A 23,071-nucleotide genomic window follows, 5' to 3' on the forward strand; every position below is an offset into this window, starting at 1 on the left:
AACATAAGTGCTGGGAACTTAAGCCCCCAATCCTGCATTATACGCTGGATGATGCAAAATCCTACAGAACTCCATTGAAGCAAATGGGGGCACAAGACTCTGCTTGCACAGAACAGTTTACAGAACTGGAGCCTAAATTTTAATCTTCCCATAACTTCTTATATCTTGAAACTTCACTGTTGAAGTCTGCCTTGTTCACTGCAACACTGGAGATGTTTCCTTATTTGAAGTGTGTATAAATGAAGGGCTAGATTGCTGCTTTCATTTCATGCATGTTTCTAGAAGAATCCTATCTGGGTAAGACCGTTTAAAAAGATTAGTTTCAGAGGCAGTATGTTAAATGATTCAACAACCACATTCCTCTATCCCCTTTTTTGTGCAAGTTATCCCTTGCAATCCTGAGTTACAGTTTAAATTGACCTTTTATTCTGTAACCACCATAGTTTTTAATCCCAAAGTCCTTACCTCAGTCTCTGGAAAAATTGTGGAGCAGGTCCTCAAAGAATCCATTTTGAAGCACTTGGAGGAGAGGAAGGTGATCAGGAACAGTCAACATGGATTCACCAAGGGCAAATCATGCCTGACCAACCTGATTGCCTTCTATGATGAGCTAACTGGCTCTGTGGATATGGGGAAAGCGATGGACATGATATATCTTGATTTTAGCAAAGCTTTTGATACGGTCTCCCACAGTATTCTTGCCACCAAGTTAAAGAAGTATGGATTGGATAAATAGACTATCTGGTGGATAGAAAGCTGGCTAGATCGTCGGGCTCAACGGGTAGTGATCAACGGCTCGATGTCTAGTTGGCAGCCAGTATCAAGCTGTTGAGCCAAAGGGGAGGGGGCTTGGATACACCTCAATGAAGCCACACCAGGTGCATAAGTATAACCGGTTTTATTGCAAAAGTATAATAAGCTTCCCAGCCTTCACACATTACTAAATACGTGCTTTCAAGCAAGCAAGAATCAATGCTTACGCTTCTTCTGCTATGGGCAGTCCCAGACCCTCCAGCCTTGTCCCTGCGGGCTCGTAGCAGGCACTGCTCCAGCGTGGGGAATTCCTGGTCACCCGCAAGGCCAGGGTCTGCATATGAGACTGTTCATCTAAAGCAATTTGCATAGCTGTCTTTAATCATCATCTCCTTCTAAGGTGGGGGGGGGCGTATTCACCCACAAGCAGGCTCTGGCAGGAAACAATGCTGTTTTTTATTCCCACACTTCACAGCCTTGGGCCTTGCTTATCTCTTTGTTTATTTATCCAGTCAAAGCCAGTTCACTACTAGCTCCCCCCAAACCATTCTGTAACATCAGCCCAAGGTAACTTGTGGTCAGCCCCAACACAAGCGGAGTGCCCAGGACCATCCTGGGGCAAGTTTTGTTCAACATCTTCATTAGTGATCTGAATGATGGGATGGATTGCAATCTTCACTCATTGGTCATGTTTTCTAGACCTTTAATCATTTTTGTTGCTCTTCTCTGGACTTTCTCCAATTTGTTTACATCTTTCCTGAAAAGTGGCGCTCAGAACTGGACACAAAATTCCAGTTGAGGCCTAATCACTACGGAGTAGAGCGGAAGAATTACTTCTCCTGTCTTGCTTACACTCCTGCTAATACATCCGAGAATGATGTTTGCTTTTTTTGCTAGTGTTACACTGTTGATTCATATTTAGCTTATGGTCCACTATGACCCCCCAGATCCCTTTCCGCAGTATTCCTTCTTAGGCAGTCATTTCCCATTTTGTTTGTGTGCAACTGATTGTTCCTTCCTAAGTGGAGTACTTTGCGTTTGTCCTTATCGAATTTCATCCTATTTACTTCAGACCATTTCTCCGGTTTGTCCAGATCATTTTGAATTTTAATCCTATCCTCCAAAGCAACCCCTCCCAACTTGGTATTGTCCGCACACTTTATAAGTATATACTCTATACCATTATCTAAATCATTGATGAAAATATTGAACAGAACCCGACCCAGAACTGATCCCTGCAGGACCCCACTCGTTATGTCCTTCCAGCATGACTGTGAACCACTGATAACTACTCTCTGGGAATGGTTTTCCAACCAGTTTTGCCCTCACCTTATAGTAGCTCCATCTAGGATGCATTTCCCTAGTTGGTTTATGAGATCATCATGTGAGACAGTATAAAAAGCTTTACTAAAATGAAGATATACCACATCTACCACTTCCCCCCTATCCACAAGGCTTGTTACCCTGTCAAAGAAAGCTATCAGGTTGGTTTGACACTATTTGTTCTTGGCAAAGCCATGATGACTGTTACTGATCACCTTATTATCTTCTAGATGTTTGCAAATTGATTGCTTAATTATTTGCTCCACTATCTTTCCAGGTACAGAAGTTAAGCTGACTGGTCTGTAATTCCCCGGGTTGTCCTTATTTCTCTTTGTATAGATGGGCACCATATTTGTCCTTTTCCAATCTTCTGGAATCTCTCCCATCTTCCATGACTTTTCAAAGATAATCGCTAATGGCTCAGATATCTCCTCAGTCAGCTCCTTGAGTATTCTAGGATGCATTTCATCAGGCCCTGGTGACTTGAAGACATCTAACTTGTCTAAGTAATTTTTAACTTGTTCTTTTCCTATTTTAGCCTCTGAGCCTACCTCATTTTAACTGATATTCACTATGTTAGACATCCAATCACCACCAACCTTCTTGGTGAAAACTGAAACAAAGAAGTCATTAAGCCATTTCCACATTTTCTGTTATTTTCCCCCCTCATTGAGTAATGGGCCTACCGTGTCCTTGGTCTTCCATCTGCTATTGTGCTGTCCTTTCATTTAGGATTACGTTTTACTGAAGTTCCTCAGTCTTTCCTAGTCTTGATTGACTTAAATGTCATCTGCAAATGTTGTCACCTCACTGTTTGACACCTTTTTCCACATCATGAATAAACACCACCCTTTGTACCTAGAAGCATTGTACTATTAACCTTTGTCCTGGTGAAAAATTTACCTTTTACTCCTACCTATGACTTTTGTTTCTTAGTCAGTTTCTAATCTGATTGTATATTGCATCTCATTCCAGTACTCCTGGATTCCTTATAGTCCCTAAAAAAAGATATTGTTAAACGCTTTATGAAAAGCCTAATGTCAATCAATTTTTCTTCATCCATTATTTAGGTGATCCCCAAACTGTGGGAGGAACATTTGGGGGGGCATGTGGGAAGGTTGGGGCCAGCCCCCATGGTGGGCGGGGAGGGAGCGACACGCATCTCTGGTCCCAGCTCTGCTCCATCCCCTGCCCAACTCTGCCTTCATTCCTTCTCTGTCCCCAGGGCAGCTCTACCTCTAGCCTCAGCTTCTCCCCCATCCCCAGTTCTGCCCCAAGTTCCTCTGCTGAGGAAGCCTTGGCTGTGCAGTAAAGGTGGGGGTAGAGGGGGCACGGACAGATTCCATTAGTGGTAACGGGGGGGGGCATAACAGGAAAAGTTTGGACCCCACTGCACTATTTTAATTACTACAATTATTTGAGCATGTTGACTGGAGGTACGATTTTCTTTTACAGGAACTGTAATTGTTAGGGCCTGTAGTAGTTCTGGGGTGGGGCTCGTCCCTTCCTGGGGCGCCTGGAAGCCAGGCCGCCCCGCTACAAAGCGAATAACAGTTAGGGCCCCGACCTTTGGGCAGGGGCTAAGCACACAATTGACAGTTCTAGAGCCCAGGCCCCTTGGGCAGGGGCTGAGCACACAATTGACAGTTCTAGAGCCCAGGCCCCTTGGGCAGGGGCTGAGCACACAATTGACAGTTCTAGAGCCCAGGCCCCTTGGGCAGGGGCTGAGCACACAATTGACAGTTCTAGAGCCCAGGCCCCTTGGGCAGGGGCTGAGCACACAATTGACAGTTCTAGAGCCCAGGCCCCTTGGGCAGGGGCTGAGCACACAATTGACAGTTCTGAGCCCAGGCCCCTTGGGCAGGGGCTGAGCACACAATTGACAGTTCTAGAGCCCAGGCCCCTTGGGCAGGGGCTGAGCACACAATTAACAGTTCTAGAGCCCAGGCCCCTTGGGCAGGGGCTGAGCACACAATTAACAGTTCTAGAGCCCAGGCCCCTTGGGCAAGGGCTGAGCACACAATTAACAGTTCTAGAGCCCAGGGTCAGGGCGGGGCAGCAAACCAATAGTCAATCAGTGGCCCAGGCCCCTTGAACAAGGAGGAGGAGAGACTGCCACCCGGCGCGGGGTGGCAGGGGGGAACACAGGCCCACCCGCTCCACTGTGTTCCAGCCCGGGGCCCTATCCGCAGCAGTTCGTCTGCTGCGCAGTCAGTGGGGATCCTGACTGCAACACACTGACATGGGTTCGGGGTCTGCTATCCCCGGGCCACTTCCCATCTCCTCCTCCATGGGTACCTGCTCCTCCTGAGTTCCGTCTGCTGGGTCCCAGATCATGGGCTCCTCCGGGCCCCGAGCACCAGGTAGGTTTGTCCCTCCCTCTGGGCCCTCGGCAGGGGGAAGCTCAGGCCGCTCCTCGGGGTACCGGGCTCTCGGCAGGCTCGGCCAGTCCTCCTCGGGGTACCGGGCTCTCGGCAGGCTCAGGTCTGCAGGAGCTCGGGCACCAACGTCTGTCCTCTCCCGCTGCCGGCCAGCTACTGAGCGCTGTGGCCTGGCCTTTATACTTCCTGTTCCGCCCCTTGCGGCTGTTCTGGCTCATCGCTTCCTGGGGCGCCTGGAAGCCAGGCCGCCCCACTACAGGGCCTATCATATAGTTTTTTTGTTTTTTTTAATAATTTACTGTTTCAGCCAACTTTGCTAGTACTAAAGCTAAACTCAGTGGCCTACATTTTAGGCTTACTTGAAATCCTCTTGGATTAACAGCTGGTGACTTTGCTGTTTCATGAGTTTGTTCCAGCACCCTCCCTGTTTTGACATGTCTATTTTGTGACAGTACCTCCCCTTTATTACCTGAAAAAGGGTCACAGTGGGGTAGATATCTTTATCCTTTGAAGACTGATGCAAGGAAGTGATTTAGCTCCTTTGTCCTCTCTATGTCCTCAATTGCTCCTTGGTACTACAGGAGCCCTTCAGATAGTTTTAGGCTTCTTCCCGACAAGCTGAAATAATCTCACTTGTGTGTGCATTTTATGTCTCAGTCTAACACTATGTTAAAGAGGAATTAGCTAGTTTGTGCTATAACTCGATGGTTGAGTCATCATAGCTGAGTTAAATCGTTACTAGCCTGTCCTTTCTTGCACTAGAACTGGCTAGCTGGAGAAGTAATTTATGGTGTTGAAAAAAATCAGTTTTAAGTTTGCCCTGTGGTGACACTTGGCCAGTTCACAGGCAGGTAGCTGGAGATGCCTGTTATTAGTCTTTGATTAGACTTGCCTCCCACTCCTCCAACCAGGACCCCTTCACTGGGACTATAAGGTAGCTGCTGTTGTATCTGCATTCCTTGGAGAAAGACTGATCCCCTCCCCCACGTGGCCCTGTCTCCAGCGGCTCTGTTCCGTGCTGGGGTCTGTAAAGACAAATGAGCAAACCCGAGGTGCCAGCCGCCCGCTGAACAGTGCGGGGTTCCAGACGCCGGCCAGGCAGGCCGAAGAGCTGTTACCCCCCAGTCTTGGTGGGAACCTCCGCAGGCTAAAGCCAGAAGAGACCCAGCCCCGCCCCGAGAGAGCTAGGCGCATGCGCTCGCTATATCAAGGGCCCTCGGACGTGAGCACAGCGCCTGCGCAACCTAACTAGCGTAGGGGCAGCACCTTGTGCTGCAGCCAATCACGGCTTAGAGGCGTGGCCTGTTCCGAGGCTCGGAGTGGAGTGGGCGGGGCTGCAGGGCCAGGAAGGAAGGAGTAGGGGGAGTGGAGCCATTCAGTGCCGGGCTCTGGGCTCTGGAGTCCCGCTGCCGTTGGTGGCGAGAGGCGGCAGCTGCCTCGGCCGAGATGGTGTCGTGGATGATTTCCCGAGCGGTTGTGTAAGTGACTCCTGGGGGGACCGTGCTCGAGAGCCCAGGTGTTTCCTTTTTTGTGTGGGGAGGGGTCGGGGGCCGGTGCCCATCGCGATCCTGCCGAGGCCCCTGCGCAGCTGGCGGGGGGGGGGGGGGGGTGCGGTTCAGCTGTGCGCCCCGGGGGGTGTTGTTAGCGTCTCCTTAGTGGCATCAAGGTGGGATGCGAAGGCCGTCCTGTGCAGCCGAAGTGCCGCCCGGTGGCCCCTCTGCTCCTGGGCCCGTGGCAGCGGGTGGCACTTATGGCCTGGTGTCCCCGGTTTGGCCCCTTGTCTGGTTGCTGACATTTGACATTCCTGCGGTAACTAGATGGCTTGGTGGGTGGGGAGCCGAGTCCTGGGGAATGGGTCCCCAGGGCTGTGTCTCCAGAGGGCTCCCTGCTCCCAGTGTGACAGCCTGAGCCAGATTCCTGTGCCCTCGGGCAGCCTGCTTTGTTTGTGTATGGGCTTGACCTTTGTCTGCGTATCCTTCCAGCGGCTTAGTAACCTATGGAAATGTTTCCATCCCTCTCTGGGGGAGGGAACTCCAGTTATTAGGAAGAGACTGGTATTAGTAATGGGCAATTCTATCATTAGAAACATAGATAGCTGGGTATGCGATGACTGGGAGAAGTGCATGGTGATTTGCATGCCAGGTGCAAAGGTTGCAGATCTCTCAAGACATCTAGATAGGCTTATGTGTAGTGCTGGGGAGAAGCTGGTGGTTGTGGTACATGTAGGTACCAGTGACATAGGGAAGGATAAGAGAGAGGTCCTGGAGACCAAATTAAGGCTGCTAGGTAAGAGATTGAAGTCCAGGGTCTCCATGATAGCATTCTCTGAAATGCTTCCAGTTCCACATGCAAGGCCAGTTAGACAGACAGATCTGCAGGGTCTCACTGTGTGGATGAGATGATGGTGTAGGGAGGAGGAGTCTAGATTTATTAGGAACTGGGGAAACTTTTGGGAAAGGGGGAGCTTATACAGGAAGGATGGGCTCCACCTAAACCAAAATGCAACCAGATTGCTGGTGCTTAAAATTTAAAAAGTTGCTGTAATAGGGAGTTGGGGAGAGACTCAACCATGCCTCAGGGCTGCCCTGGGGGGGGGGGTGGCAAGTAGGGCAATTTGCCCTGGGCCCCACAGGGCCCCCCACGAGAGTTTTTTGGGGCCCCTGGAGCGGGGTCCTTCACTTGCTCTGGGGGCCCCGGAAAACTCTCGCGGGGCCCGGGCCCCCGGAGCTTCTTCCGCTCCGGGTCTTCGGCTGCAATTAGGTGGTGGTGGGGTCCTCCCGCCCCGGGACCCGCTGCCGAAGTGCCGGGTCTTCGGCGGCAATTCGGTGGCGGGGGCCCCCCGCCGCTGAAGACCTCAGGCCCCCTGAATCCTCTGGGCAGCCTTGCCATGCCTCTGGCCAATAGGTATCTGGAATAAGATTCCAGGATTGCCACTCTGATACTTGTAAAGTCTGAGTGAGTGTGAAGTGATGGACAGAGCTATAAGCATGGTTCAGGGCTCTTTGAACCTGGTGATATTTTCAACAATCCTCACTGGGTTTTGAAGTTTGTTATCCTACAATTTAAACATCAGCCATTTTGACTTGTGTGGGGGTACTCAAGTATCAATGCTTCAAGCGTCCTAGACCATTGTGATATCAGAGATGGGTAACTAAACTAATCACCACATTGACTTTACAGCTAATTTGCATGTAACAATTTGATTGTAGTAGGGAGACTACATAGATGATGGAGTATTTAGCCCAACTGGCACACCTGTGTGACAGGGTGGGGTTTTAGCTACGAATTAGTTTATAACATTACACCTTCAGACTTTGCTAAAAATCATAATTGTGTAAGCTATATCTGCTGAATTTATGAGGACAACTGGTTCCCTGACCACAATTCATATATGTACATACTAACCCAAGAGTAGCTTTGTGAGATACCAGAGCTTCTCTTACAATGCGATTAGCCATTTTCCTTTCTCCCCCTTTATTAGAGTATACAATAGGCATGTAGCTTAAACATAATTATTGTATTAATTAATAGCTACATTTCCATAGCATGTGCTTCTTTAAAAAAACAAGCAAGTTAACTGTTTAAAACTCTTGTTCAGTAACAGTTTTAATGAAGATGAATGGTATAGAATTTTTAGGAACAACTACAATGGGACTTCTTGCATTTCACAGGGTTCAAAATGCTTATTAGAAACACTTAAAAAAAATACTCACCAGAGAAACTTGTCACAAGAATAAAATACAAGGGATGCTACCAATCCTGACAAGGCGTCTTTTGGTTATCAGCAGCACTTTCCTGAGAACCAATCCTATCTGATTGACTATAATGTTATTCAGATATTAGCAACTGACATGCTGCATATAGACAACTTTTTTTTTTTTTTTTGGAAGATAGACCCCAGTTGTAGGCAGATATGTTAGGTTGCAACTAAGGAAGGAAGCACTGCGACTATCCCAGAGACCTCAGGGAGAGGTCCATCCAACCTCAGTGCTTTCTTTCCTGGCTGCGTTCCTGCAAACCTGCGTGTGGCCAGTGACCTTCTTCTCTCTCAGGCAATAATGGACTGAGGTGCCCAATCCTTGCCCAACTGGGGAGCCCCTGGCAGTGTCCCAGTGCTGTGGACTGGGAGGGGAAGCTGTGGACAGGGAAGCAGCAGGGAGCGGCACTGCAGTCTGGATGTTGGGCCTTTCTGCAGAGAGCCGGGGGGTGCTGGAGCCTGTAGAGCTGCATGGTATCTCTGCCTGCGCTATCCAGGCTGCGTTCTACCCTGGCACTGGAAATCTGGGTTTAGCATGTCCCATAGTCCTTCCCTGGCTGCACCAAGAGAAAATAGGTGTTGGAGTAGAGGGTGGGAGGGGTGCTGAGTGAGTGTATGGCCATAAAAGATGAGGAAACAAATGTGAAGAAGATGTGCTGGTGTACTAGCTTTCCTGTGGATGCTCTCAATGCCACCAGTAAGATGGCACTGAAGAGGATAAATTCTAAAAGTGAAAAATGTTAGGCCTTTTATGTATTCAAATATTGACTGCTATATTGTAATGAAAACGCCTACACTCTGACCTAAACTGCTTAATAATCTCTATCCATTTTAGAGAAAATGCTTTTCTGTCATGAAGCTGATATTTTTTGCTGTTTCTGCTGTAAACTATTTACAGTAATAGTCATGAAGCTGAGGCTGTAAACTTTTTATTTGTTGTAAGGAAATCATTCCCATGTTGTTAAGCTTATTTCTCTGCTGCTGTCTTGTCCTCATTTTGGATTTTGACAATTGTCCCTGTAACTTAAGCTTTTTGTTTTAACAAACTTCACTGAACAAAGCCCCAAACTAACTGTTCAGTCTTGATAGCGGATGCTCAAATAAGTCCAGAAAAATCTTTAGTCAACTTACCCAGTTTGCAAACAACTGTTGTAGTCAAAGATATTGCTAATCAATGTTTACATCACTTACTTAATGCTACAGTCATAGCTATGCATTTGACATTAGGATGTGTACATAAGTATGCAGTCACCTGCTTCCATTTATTTCAGTTACTGCATTAGGTCACATATAATGTTTGATAAGAACTTCAATGGGTATAAAAGCAGAGTCAGCCATCTCATGTAGTAGTTTAATGTATTGTTGAAAGTAACAATCCTAGAATAACCATGGCTGAGAGCCTCAGTTTGTAATTATGACATGTGGCCCATAATGATAAAGCTGGGCATTATGTCATTCAAAATGACTGAATGTTGTACTTGGCACTTCTCTCATTCAGAGACTTAAAAGTAAATTAGTACTACAGCAGCCTGTGAAAGAAGCAGGTTGTCATCCCCACTTTTCAGATTTTTATGGGGAGGAAGGGGAGAACTGAGGCAGTATCTAGTGTGGTTCTGCTCTTTATCTACTCTCCTTGAGAGGCTCAGATAATTTTTGTCTTTGCTGGGAGAAGGGGAGATGTTTAAAAGTACACGTCTTAGACCCCTCCATACTCTGCTTGCCACATTTCCTAGCTGCAAAGCCCTGACAAAGTGGCTATATCCAGTGTCTCAGAAAGGTGGAGGCAGGAGAAGGGATGACTGCATCCAGGAGGGAAAACTAAGGGTCTGTGGGGCAAGAGACAAGGTCCTGTGTGGGGCTAGGTGTGAAAACTGAAATGGAGTTTGTGAGGGAAGGGACCTGGAGTGGGAAAGGAGGAAGTAGGTCAGGAGATGTCATGGGGCATGCTATAAGGAGGACTCTACCAAATTCACAGACCATTTTGGTGAACTTCATGGTCAGGGGATTTAAAAAATCCTATATTTCATGATTTCAACAATTTAAATCTGAAATTTCATGGTGTTGTAACTATAGGGGTCCTGATCCCAAAAAGAGTTAAGTGGAGGGTCGCAAGGTTATTGTAGGGTTATTGCTATCCTTACTTCTGTGCTGCTGCTGGACGGCTGGAGAGCAGCGGCTGCAGGCCAGGAGCCCAGCTCTGAAGGCAGAGCTGTTGCCAGCAGCTATGCAGAAGTAAGGATGGCAGGGTGTGGTATTGCCACCCTTACTTCTGTGCTGTAGCTGGTGGGGTGCTGCCTTGAGAACTGGGCGCCTGTCGAACAACTGCTACTTTCTGGCTGCCCAGCTCTGAAAGCAGTGCAGAAGTAAGGGTTGCAATACCGGAATCCCCCTAAAATAACCTTGTGACTCCCTTTTGCGTCAGGACCCCCAATTTGAGAAATGCTATTATCCCCAGTGAAATCTGTATAGTATAGGTAAAAGGACACAAAAGACCAGTTTTGACGGGAAAGAGCGACCAGATTTCATGGTCCGTGGCATGTTTTTCATGGCCCCTGCTATAAGAAGAGGCTTTCAGTTAAATGGTCTTCTGTCTTGGATTCCTTCCTACTTCTACTTCTTTCACCCAACTCCCAGGCATGCTCTGGCTACTTGCCCTGATAAATTCCCTTTCTTGCTTCTTGATCTGCTCCTCTGCCCTGCCCCGTCCCCCTCCCCCGGCCCTGTTCTGCTGGACCCTGTTTTGTGGGTTTGGAAATAGAACGACACAGTGGGAAAGATATAAAACATTGGTGCCCCTCAGCCAAACAGTGTTTATATCGGGGCCTTGCAGAAGTTGAGTCGTCTAGTGTTTGAAAAGGAAAATAACTGAATTGGGTATGGTGCAGTTGTTCTTATCTATACTATCTACATGAGTCCTGTATATTTAGATTGCACACAAACAACTCCAGAAACCCTGGTTTTATTCATTCTGAGCAGCCGCCTGGAACAGCTGCCTTCATTGCTGTCCCTCCAGGTCTCCAACTGTTGTCCCAACTGCCATAGAACCTGTGCCTCCTGGCTGACCTACTGCTCTCTATTTGGTAGCCAGAAGAGCAGCAGCAGATTCACCTAAAGCAGACCTCACCTGGCCCTCTGCTGATCTATTATCAGTCAGTGGGTTTGCTATATTTGCACTTTGCCCCAAGTGTCTTTAAAACAAAAACCTAAAATTGTAGTTTCTCTAGACTTCAATTTCAGGAGACTCTTCTAATCTCAGAGTTAGTAAAATTACAGTGATACGTAGTTCCTGCCAGGGCTGGAAGGAATAAGGTCAGAGCCAGATTTGGAGTACAGAGCCATCTGATAGTTCTGTGCTTCAACTGCTAGACCACACTTTAGTCAAAAGTGTGGATAGTCTTGAAAAATACTAGAAGGGGTTAAAATAACTGGCCCATGTGTTGTCAGTGCTTTGACTAATCCTTCATGAAATACCTGAACTTGTCTACACAAATGCTTTATTATAGGACTGTCAATTAATCACAGTTAACTTGTAAAAGGAACAGGAGTACTTGTGGCACCTTAGAGACTAACAAATTTATTAGAGCATAAGCTTTCGTGGGCTACTGCCCACTTCTTCGGATGCATATAGAGTGGAACATATATTGAGGAGATATATATACACACATGCAGAGAGCATGAACAGGTGGGAGTTGTCTTACCAACTCTGAGAGGCCAATTAAGTAAGAGAAAAATTGTTTTTGAAGTGATAATCAAGCTAGCCCAGTACAGACAGTTTGATAAGAAGTGTGAGAATACTTACAAGGGGAGATAGATTCAATGTTTGTAATGGCTCAGCCATTACAAACTTTCTATATGCATCCGAAGAAGTGGGCAGTAGCCCACGAAAGCTTATGTTCTAATAAATTTGTTAGTCTCTAAGGTGCCACAAGTACTCCTGTTCTTTTTGCGGATACAGACTAACACGGCTGCTACTCTGAAACCTGTCAGTTAACTTGTGATTAACTCAAATTAATTATGATTAATCCCAGCTTTAATCGCACTGTTAAACAATGGAATACCAATTGAAGTTTATTAAATATTTATGGGTTTATCTACATTTTCATATATTGATTTCAATTACAACACCGAATACAAAGTGTACACTGCTCACTTTATATTATAATTTTTGATTACAAATATTTACACTGTAAAAATAATAAACAAAAAAACCCAGTATTTTTCAATTCACCTCATACAAGTACTGTATTGCAATCTCTATCATGGAAGTTGAATTTACAAATGTAGAATTATGTGTTTAAAAATAAACACCTGAGAAACAAGTTTGTTTACATTTGAGGAGATAATGCTGCTTGCTTTTTGTTTACAATGTCACCTGAAAGTAAGAACAGTCGTTTGCATGGCATTGTTATAGCTGGCATTGCAAGGTATTAACGTGCCCGATGCGCTAAAGATTCATATGCCCCTTCATGCTTCGGCCACCATTCCAGATGACGTGCTTCCATGCTGAAGACGGGTTCTGCTTGATAATGATCCAAAGCAGTGCAGACCAACGAGTGTTCATTTTCATTATCTAAGTCACATGCTGAACAAGAAGTAGGACTGAGTGGACGTGTTTCTACATGTTTTGGTGACTTCTGCTGTTTTAAAAACTTTTTTCTGATCTTGAACTATGAATCAAAGCATTCTTTCTCACTTGTAGGGTCTGAGCAATTGTGTATTTTACTGGAAGACAATATATTGTCATAACTTGAAACTAAATTATCTATATACTAGCTGTCAGTTACAGCCTGGTATGGATAAGACGAGACTATTCTGTAGCAGCATGTTTGGCACTAATAATAATGTGATGTGTTCTACATAAACAAAAGTAGATGTCCTATTTATTTAAAATAAATAAATAAAATCTGTCATTTCCCCCCCACCTCCCCATTACCACGTTATGCTCTTTTGAAGTGAAAGGTCTCCGATACATGGGACTTTGTAGCTGAGAAAAAGCTGTGATATCGTACATAAAACTTAGCCAACTGGGTTGATTGAGTTGGACGGTCAGAATGGGGAGGGATAGCTCAGTGGTTTGAGCATTGGCCTGCTAAACCCAGGGTTGTGAGTTCAATCCTTGGGGGGGGGGGCACTTGGGGATCTGGGGCAAAATAAGTACTTGGTCCTGCTAGTGAAGGCAGGGGGCTGGACTTGATGACCTTTCCAGGTCCCTTCCAGTCCTAGGAGATGGGATATCTCCATTAATAATAATAATTAATTATTATTATTATGTATTGTCAAAAGATAATTTATTGGTCCATATTAGAACTGAAGATTCTCTTGGCTTCTTGTCACTTGTACTTATTACTAGAACTCAACATGACTAAGGGCTGCGTGTCTGTCACAGAAGTCACAGATTCCGTTTACCTTGGTGGGGGGAAGCTCCTACCGGCATGTCCCTGCAGCTCCTAGGTGGAGGGGCAAGGGGGCTCTGCCTGTACCTGCGGGTGCCACCACTGTGGGTTCCTGGCCAATGGGAGCTGTGGAGCCGGTGCTTGTGGCGGGAGCAGTGCCCGGAACCCCCCTGGTTGCCCCTTCCCTTAGGAGGTGCAGGGACCTTCTGGGTAGGGAGCCTGCCAGCCCTGCCCCCGCCCCTCCTGAGCCCCAGCAGGGGGTCACATGCTGGGCATCCCCAGCCGGGGTCCTGGCCCAAGTTTTAATTAGGGGTATATAGTAAAAGTCATGGACAGATCATGGCTGTGAATTTTTGTTTACTACCCATGACCTGTCCATGACTTGTACTAAAAATACCTATGACTAAAACATAGCCTTAATCATGACTTATTTCCCCAACCTGGAATATTAAAGGAAGAGAGGGATGGGTAAGTGCAGCAGCCTTTAAACTCTGGAGTTAGTATGCTACCATTAATACAATAGACATAGCTTTACCTTTGCCTAGAGACACTATTGGAATTTTTCTGATAATCCACTTAAGTGTAGAAGCTGGTGACAGATGGGTTGCGTCATGTAGTGTATTACCTTCCAAAGTAGGTTTGTTCTCCACATGGTCTTATTTTTTTAAATAAGACCTTATCTCAGTCCAGTTTTAAATGTTGTTTGACAAAAACTTGGTAGCTGTTTAATTATTTTGGAGGCATCTGAATGGCTCTGAGGGTAGATAATTCTCAGCTTCTGTCCACAATTCAGAGGTGGCTCAGTCTGGTAGTGACACTTAGAAGACTGACCAGTCACTGTATAGATGAATGATGTTAGTGTCATCCACTGCTTAAAACAGGGGTCTCAAGCATGTGACCCGCGGGGTGATTTTCTGCGGCCCACGAGCCCCCCCCCCCCCCCCCCCAGTGTTTACCAGAGCGGCTCGGCCGGACGTGCCCTGGGAGCAGGGCAAGCTCCCTGCCTGCCCTGCCCTGCCCTGCGCAGCTCCTGGAAGAGGCTAGAACATGGGGAAGAGGGGGCGGAGGGGCTGTATGTTTCTGTTGCTTCAGGCAGTGCCCCCAGCAGCTCCAATTGGCCGGGAACTGGGAACCGTGGCCAATGGGAGCTGCTGGCGGTGGTGCCTCAAGCAACAGAAACACACACAGCCCCTCCGCCCCGCCTTCCCCACGTTCCAGCCTCTTGCGGGGGCAGGGCAGGCAAGGAGCCTGCCCTGCCCCCGGTACGCGCCAGGCCAGATCCTGCCCTCTGAACCCCTCCTGCAGCTGAACCCTGTGCCCTGAGTCCCCTGCCGCACCCTGCACCCCGACCCCCTGCCCTGAACCCCCTGCTGCACCCTGCACTCCTCTTGCACCCCAACCCACTGCTCTGAGCCCCCTGCTGCAATCTGCACCCTGACCCCTTGCTGTACCCCTCATCCCTCCTGCACCCCACACCCCCACTCCCTGCCCTCAGCAGCCACAACACCCCTCCTGCACCCCCTGGGAGCAGGGAGGGGGCAGAGTTGGGGTGGCGATTTCGGGGAAGGGGTTCGAATGGGGGCAGGGAAGGGGTGGGAAGAGGCAGGGCAGGGGCGGGGCCTCATGGAAGGGGTGGAGTGGGGGCGGGGCCGGGGGCAGCGGTGGGTGTCAGTAATGCGTTCCTCGGGGCAATGTACTAGTCCTCATGTGGCCCTCATGGTCATTTGAGTTTGAGACCCCTGGCTTAAAACGTGTGTCCACTTGACACACATTTTGCACTTGTCTGCATTTAACTGAGGTGACACACTGACTTGCAGCTCCATTCCTAGCTTTGTCATCTACAGTACTCTTAATACTGATTTTAAACAAAATTTGTGGGAAATTGATGTTGGAATAAAAGTTTTGTTAGTGATGATAAAAATACCCAGCATCATGTAACACTTGAAATGCTGCTTGGTTTTGTTTTAAATTATAATATGTTCAAATAAGTTTTGAAGAGAAGCTTGTACAAACAACTTTGGCTTGATGTTTTCATTGTCTGCCCCAAATAAATGATTTATAATGTTGAGTTGGGTTAAACCTTTGGGAAGCATGACTAAGGTTTTTCTTGTTTGTCTCCCTGAATTTCCAAAGCCTGGAGCATAATACATCATTTGAACTGAGGGTGCACGCTCTAAAGGGAAACAATATGGTCCAGTGATGAGAACAGAAAATTCAGAGACAAAAGACTTGGATTCTATTCACAGTTGTCCCTAACATGTGTGACCTTAAGTGAACTTGTCAGTGACTTGCCTTCTGTATCTGCGCAAAAAAAAAAAAAAAAAAAAAAAAAAATTGGTTATTGTATTCTTTCTGCGGAGTGCAGTGCAATTTTTTTGATGTACAGCAATAAGTGTAAAGTACTGTCTCCCCCTCCTGCTTGCCCACCACTCTATATTGCTATCAAGAGTATTGGAGCCTGAAATGGATCTAGAATGCTTCAGATAGCATTAAGGAATAAAAACGGTTTCTCCATACAACACAGGGAGCTAGTAGTTTCATAGAGTAAGGCCAGAAAGAACCATTAGATCACCCAGTCTGACCTTCTGTATATCATATGTCCATACCTTTCACCTGGATACCACTATATTAAGCCCCAAAACTAAAATATTTCAGTCTTTGGGATAGTAAACTGCATGCTGCAGGAAGAGAATGGGTGAGAGTAATGGGACCAGTTACTCATGAGGGAATTCTGTACCTAAAAATTATGCACACAATTTAAAATTCTGAAAATCTCATTTGTCAATTAAATGTGGCTCCATCATGGCGGGGGGGAGCACAGGCCACTGGCTGCGTTGAGGTGGGAGATTACCCTAAAGCCCCTACCTCCCCCAGTACAGGGACTCCGCAGTGAGGCTGCATCTGACCCTGACACAGTGCAGGGGCTGGGCCTGCCCCAGAAACACCCTAGGGTTCTGTACCAAGCACACCAGGTGTTGGTAGGCAGGTTCAGCCCAGTGGGATCCAAGTGTGGAGGGGCTTAGTGTGTGTGTGTGGGGGGGGGGGGAGGGGGGGATCCAGGTGTGGAGTGAAAGGTTTCTATGTGGGGCAGTCTGGAGGCACAGGGGCTTGTTGGGGATCCAGGAGAAGATGGTTGAGGCACAGCGGGGGGGGGGGGGAGGGGGAGGATGTCTGCATGTGGGGGAGTCTTCAGATGGAAGAATACCAAAAGCATTGTGTTGTGGCATGAAAGGGTGTTCCTAGTACAAAACCACACTCATGCATGTTCTGATATCCAGAATATGCTTAACTGAGATATAGTTCAAGCTCACAAACACTTCCACACCTGTGGTGGAATAACTTAACTTTTGCAGCCTTATGTGAAGCCAACAACTAATACGGTAATACAGATGCATTTCGGGAACTTAAGGATCTAAAGCCAAATCTAGTATCCAAATACCTCATGTGCATTTTGGATCCGGATGGCTTTTAATCCCTGATGAGCAAGTCCATAAAAACACAGGTCTCTAAAAGATGTGAATCTGTAACAAACAGCCCCTGTCCCATATGTTTCATGTTTAAAGGGAAGCTATCTGTTTGCCATGGACAAGCTGTTTGATCTTTTAAAAGACAATTGAAATTTGTCGTGAAATTCCAGAATTTACACTATATGAAAATAACTTGCCATGATAGAAACTTCAGGTTTTGAAGACTATGAAAAAGAACATGAATGAGACACTGCAAAGGGATTGTCAATGATCTTTAAATTAAAAAAAAAAAAGTTCTTCTGGCATCTTAGAGACTAACACATTTATTTGGGCATAAGCTTTCATGGGCTAAAACCCACTTCATCAGATGCACGGAGTGAAGTGGGTTTTAGCTCACGAAAGCTTATGCCCAAATAAATGTGTTAGTCTCTAAGGTGCCACAAGTACTCCTCATTGTTTTTGCTGATCCAGACTAACATGCCTACCACTCTGAAACATCTTTAAATTTAAAGACGTGTTTCTTTGGGTTGTAGCAAACTATTAGCTACAGTAGTAGTGATGCTAAACAATTTGGTGCCAATATGCCATTGGAAAATCATCCATGTGATAGACATAGGTGTATGCTGTAATGATACAAAAATACCCCTTATTCCTTTAAGAATATAGCTTTTTGATGGCAGATGTGAGTTGAATGTAACCAGCAAAGGAAGTGCATGTTACATGATCTATTTGAATGTAACATTTAATAATATTAAACCAAACACTGGGCCTTTTTGTCTTTTAGCATAAATGTGTAGTAGGTAGCAATAACTCAAACTAGGAAGCATTTTAAAATTTTCAGTTAAAGTGATGAGGGAATTACTTTTGTGAACAAGATTGAAGAACTCTCAGATAATAGGCATGAGTATAGACACAGAAAAGGGGTTAACTAATATTGAACATTCCCCATTTGTTTTTTTAACTTCAGATCAGCAATCCGCTCCCAAGTCCAGATGTCACAACTTCATTTGAGCTAAAGGTGTTTTTTGGAAAGAAATGTGTAACCCCTTCTTTTACTTAACTTCTATTTTACTGATTTTATTTATTTATTTTAAGTGCAAGAATCCAAGACAGAAGAACTTTCTGTGGAGAGTTCCAGTATAATGCTTTTTGCTTTGCCTCCCTTTGCTAATGCGGCTGTTGTAATAGAAGACTTGGCTTTGGGAGCAAAGAGTAGAAAAAGAAAAACGCGCCCTCTTTTCCTTCACATTCACTGTCTGGAGTTTGTTCTGGCTGTTAATTGTCATAGTTTTCTCCTTATGTAACTTTCATATCCAAGCCTCAAAGGAATCTGTGGGAATAGTCTGTAGAAGGATATTCCTGTTTAGTTCTGTGACACAAGGGGTAATATTTAAATATGTCACCAAGGAAATTTTATTCTAAATTGAATTTTCATATATTTCCCTTAGTTTTGAAGATATTTCTTTTAATTTTATGTGATTAACTGATGCTACTTGTAACACCTAATGACTAGTTAGGCACATCAAAGTATGGGGTGTGTGTGTGTGCGTGCGTATAGAAAACTACCTTCTTAAGTAGTTGAGTTTCCCATGAAAATTTCTGTAGCCCACAGTTTTGGGGTTCTGTGGATTTATATTCCCATCTTCTGTGTTAAGTTTCTCATTTCCCATTCACATAGGTTCCACTATCCAAGCCATGTCAAGTTTTGTAGGTGTTACTTTTCCGTGACACAAGTACTTGAGGTTAATACAAATCTTAGATGAGGATACAATGAGATCAAATTTATGCTATGCTTCCCTTCAGTTGTGGAAAGAAAGCCACTTCTGAAAACCCATAGTGGTTAACATAATTCCTTAGTTGGTCAACCGTGTTTTTAGAGAGACAAGGTGGGGGGGGGGGGGAGTTTTTTTTACATGTCCGACCAACTACTTCTGGTGAGAGACACAAACTCTGCAATTTACACAAAGCTGTGCTTCAGTTCTGTATAAGCTCAAAGCTTGTCTATCTGACTAACAGACATTGGTGCAATAAAAGATATTACCTCATCTCTCTAATATCTTGGAACCAATGCCTCTACAACAGTGCATGCAACCTTGTTTTTAGTCTCTTTAGGTACAGCAAGTCAAGTGTGACTTCTCTTGCCGATAAGGAATGGAATTCCCTTTTCTGAAGTACATCACATGCTTTTGCTGAAGTTAGACCAACAGGATCCCAGTTATGAACAAAGCTTGCCTCTGGTAAATAAGCTTAATGGAAAAAACCTTAGGCCTACAGTTGCCACAGGGAAAAATGTTAAGGGTAGCTCTGACCTCTCGGGGTGTATTATTACAATAAGGTGGTATGATTAACAGGTAATCATAACTTAAATGCATAATGCCCGTGTTACCAGATTTGCCCCTTACTTTGGAGTATGCTCATTTATTTGGGTTACTTTTCTGGGGAAGGGGATTCTGTAATCCTATTGATGTACTGCTTGTGTCACTTGTGTTTTCATATGGAGCTTTACTTCTCCCTTCTGCAAGTCCCCTCCCAATGGAGCTATGCTGCAGGACCTAGGTTCCCTAGGGCTGGATTACTCCAGCCCCAGAACCGGATGAACAGGGCCAGCTTTAGGAAGTGCGGGGTCCAGTTCGAACATTTTTGGCGGGGCCTCGGCAGGGATGACTAACAAAAAAAAAAAAAAAATTAAAAAAAGCCTTTCATTTCTTCATGTATTATTTACTTTTCATAACTATATAAATGATAAAATTATATATTGTGTACATTGCATCATATATGCTGTTGATGGGTTATTAATGAGCTCTGTTTCACATGTGTGGGTCCCTGCCACTCCCTGGGGGTCTGGTGTGCACATGTGTGGGTCCCAGCTGCTTCCTGCCCCCCTCATTGAAGCAGGTGTGCAGGGTTACTGCCCTGGGAACTGCAGGGCACCAGTGGACATGGGGCTGGCTGGAGGCAGGGCAGGGGCTGCCTCGAGGTAGGGTCTGGCTGCAAGCAGGGCAAGGGATGCAGGGCTGGCTGGAGACAGGGGTGTGTGGGGTGGGCTGGCTGGCTTCAGGCAGGGTTGTAGGGGTGTGTGGCAGGGGTTGGCAGGACTGGAGACAAAGGAGTGCGGGACCGGCTGGCTTCAGGCAGGGGGGTGCAGCAGGGGTTGGCTGGAGACTGGGCAGAGGGTGTGGGGCTGGCTGCAGGCAGGGCAGGGGATGCAGGGCTGGTGCAGGCAGGGCTGTGTGTGGGGCTGGCTGGCTTCAGGCAGGGCCGCACGGGGGTGCGGCAGAGGTTGGCTGGAGACAGGGCAGGGGGTGTAAGGCTGGCTGCGGGCAGGGCGGGGCTGGTGCGGGCAGGGCATGGGGGGCGGGGCTGGTGCGGGCAGGGGGTGTAGCAGAGGCAGCTGGAGTCCCGGCCCTTTAAATAGCCCCCAAGCCCCTGCTATCCCAGGGCTCTGGGGGCTATTTAAAGGGCCTGGGGCTCCCCTGCTTCCACCGCCCCAGCCCTTTCAATAGCTGTGGGAGCCCTGGGGAAGCGGTGGGGCTCCAGCGGCTATTTAAAGGGCTGGGGCAGTAGAGGCAGTGGGAGCCCCGGACTTTTTAAATAGCCCCCAGAGCCCCGCAGCCTACCCCAGGGCTCCAGCAGTGGGGCTCTGGTGGCAATTTAAAGGGCCTGGGCCTCCAGCCCCTGCTTGGGAAGCCAGGCCACGCGGGTATGTCGTACCGGGGTTTTGGCGCGGGGCCCGATTCAGGGGAATTGGTTGAATTGGCCTAAAGCCGGCCCTGCGGATGAACACCCACACATACATTAACAGAGCAAGTCTGAGCAGACCGGGTCAATCAGCACTGTCAAGCTGACCCCTTGTATGTCGCTGGAGGAAGCAGCACTTTGAAGCTGTTACTCCTTATATGCCCCTGGGCTCCATGGACTGGGTTAAGCAACACTTTCAAACTGTTACTCTTATGCGTCCCAGATTCAGCACATCTCTATCCCCACTCTCACATCACAATTGTATTGGCAGTAACCTACTTGATGAGCAAACCCCACAGTATTTTGGGTGCTACTGGGATCTTTAGGTTAGGTAAAAGAAGCGTTGCTGTAGAGTGAATGGGGGAAGCTAAAAACACAGAGTAAAGTTCAGCGAGAGAGAAGCAACCAACTTAACAATAAGTTATTTATTGAATAATAGTGATAACTACACAAGGAGGGCTAAACCAACATAACATACATTATTAAAGGTTAATACCTAAGTTAGAAAGGAAAACAGAGAGAGAGAAAGAGGGGGGGATCTCACCCACTCCATGAGGCTTGAACTGGTCGGGGTTCCCAGGTGATGGTGGTAGCAGAGGGTCCTGAGTGCTGGAGACAGGTAGAGCCCCCAGCAATATCAGTCAGGAGAAGATGGCATTCCAGTGGAACTGATGTATAGTTTGGATCTACGCATCAGAACCCTGACTAGAGGGTGAGTAGGGATTTTTGTAGAGAAAATACAATTGTTCAAGGGAGAACACTAGATTTGTTTATAGGTAAGCTGATGACTCAAGGGTTTTTTTATTTTTAGGCTAGACAATAGGAGCTGATCACTCTTGGCTGTGGGTGGTGTTTTCTTCCAGGGAGCTCACAGTGCAACTAGGCTGCTTTAGTATTTGGATATCAATTAAGGATTCATTACTAGAATTGGTCTGATAACACTGCTCTACAGCCAAAATGCTTCTGAAATAAATGTAGTCAAACTTTACTAATTCTGGGTCACTGAGAACAAAAATGATGCTTAAAATTGTTGATTGGCTCTAGTTTTCAAGATATGCTATTGGGTCAGTATATACGACCCTTGACTTGGGAATGGTGGAGGATAAGTGAGTTATAAAGGGAAGGGATCTCAGTTTAAACCAGTAATGACTAAAATACATCTTTGACTGGATCTATGACTAAATCTATGACTGGATTTGGACAGTACTTGCTTTTTAGGCAAAACAATGAGTGACGCAATCTGAAGCTGGTATTGCGTCATACAGGATATGAATTGCATTATGTTATTCCTAGAAGTCATGGATGATGCAATCATAACGAAGCTTACATCACTCTGCTGAACAGATTGCCCTATATCAGCTCTAGAAATCATACAGTGTCATGCTCTTATTTGTCAGTGTTTGATTTTGCAAAGGGACACATTTCTGTTTAGCCGAAGTGAGCAGAGATGCCTCGTACTTGTGTGAACAGTGCAGATAACTTCTGCTATGTTTGTGGTGAAGTGACTTTTGCATCACAAAAGCGCAGTATAACCACTATGGTTAAGAAAGCCTATCACCTTTATTTTGGCTGCAAAATTGGAGATCAGGACAAGAGGTGGGCCCCACACATATGCTGCAACACTTGTGCAACAAATCTTCGCCAGTGGTTGAACAGGAAAAGGAAATCTATGCCTTTTGCAGTGCCAATGATTTGGAGAGAGCCAATAGATCATACCAGCAATTGTTACTTCTGCATGGTGCCTCCAGTTGGGAAAGGTGTGTCAAAGAAGAAAAAGTGGACTGTGCATTATCCAAACATTCCATCAGCTATACGCCCAGTACCCCACGGAGAAGGACTGCCGGTTCCTGATGCACCAGAATCATTCTCACTTGAGTCAGACGAGGAAGAGGATGAAACTTCTGGTCCTGAACCATCAATGTCACAGGACCCACATTTTCTCCCATCCTCCTCCTCTGAACCACACCTCATAACACAAGGTGAACTGAATGACCTTGTCAGGGATTTGGAACTACCCAAGAGTAAGGCAGAGCTGTTGGGCTCCAGACTACAGCAGTGGAATCTCCTGGCAGGTGATGTTAGGGTTTCCATGTTCCGTGACCGTCAAAAGGATCTTGTCCCATTCTTCTTCATGGAAGGTGATCTTGTAGCCTGCAACAACATCGATGGTGTGATGGCAGCCCTCAACATCGTTCACGATCTAGATGAGTGGAGACTGTTCATTGATTCATCAAAGACTAGTCTTAAAGCTGTTTTACT

General features: G+C 46.4%; 1 protein-coding gene across 4 annotated transcripts in view; it reads left to right on the plus strand.

Moving 5' to 3' along the window:
* Window positions 1-5,696: 5,696 nt before the first annotated feature.
* REEP3 (receptor accessory protein 3) overlaps window positions 5,697-23,071 on the plus strand; it is a 76,113-nt gene continuing 58,738 nt past the window's right edge. Inside the window, exon 1 of one of the 4 annotated variants that reach the window (XM_065551900.1) lies at window positions 5,697-5,935. In XM_065551900.1, coding sequence (XP_065407972.1) covers window positions 5,904-5,935 — 32 coding nt within the window. In that variant the 5' untranslated portion in view covers window positions 5,697-5,903. The remainder of the gene's footprint in view (window positions 5,936-23,071) is intronic. The other 3 variants (XM_065551899.1, XM_065551897.1, XM_005294324.5) reach the window with 3 other exon arrangements.

This window comes from Chrysemys picta, chromosome 7, assembly GCF_011386835.1.
Source record: "Chrysemys picta bellii isolate R12L10 chromosome 7, ASM1138683v2, whole genome shotgun sequence".
In the NCBI taxonomy this organism is placed as follows: domain Eukaryota; kingdom Metazoa; phylum Chordata; order Testudines; family Emydidae; genus Chrysemys; species Chrysemys picta.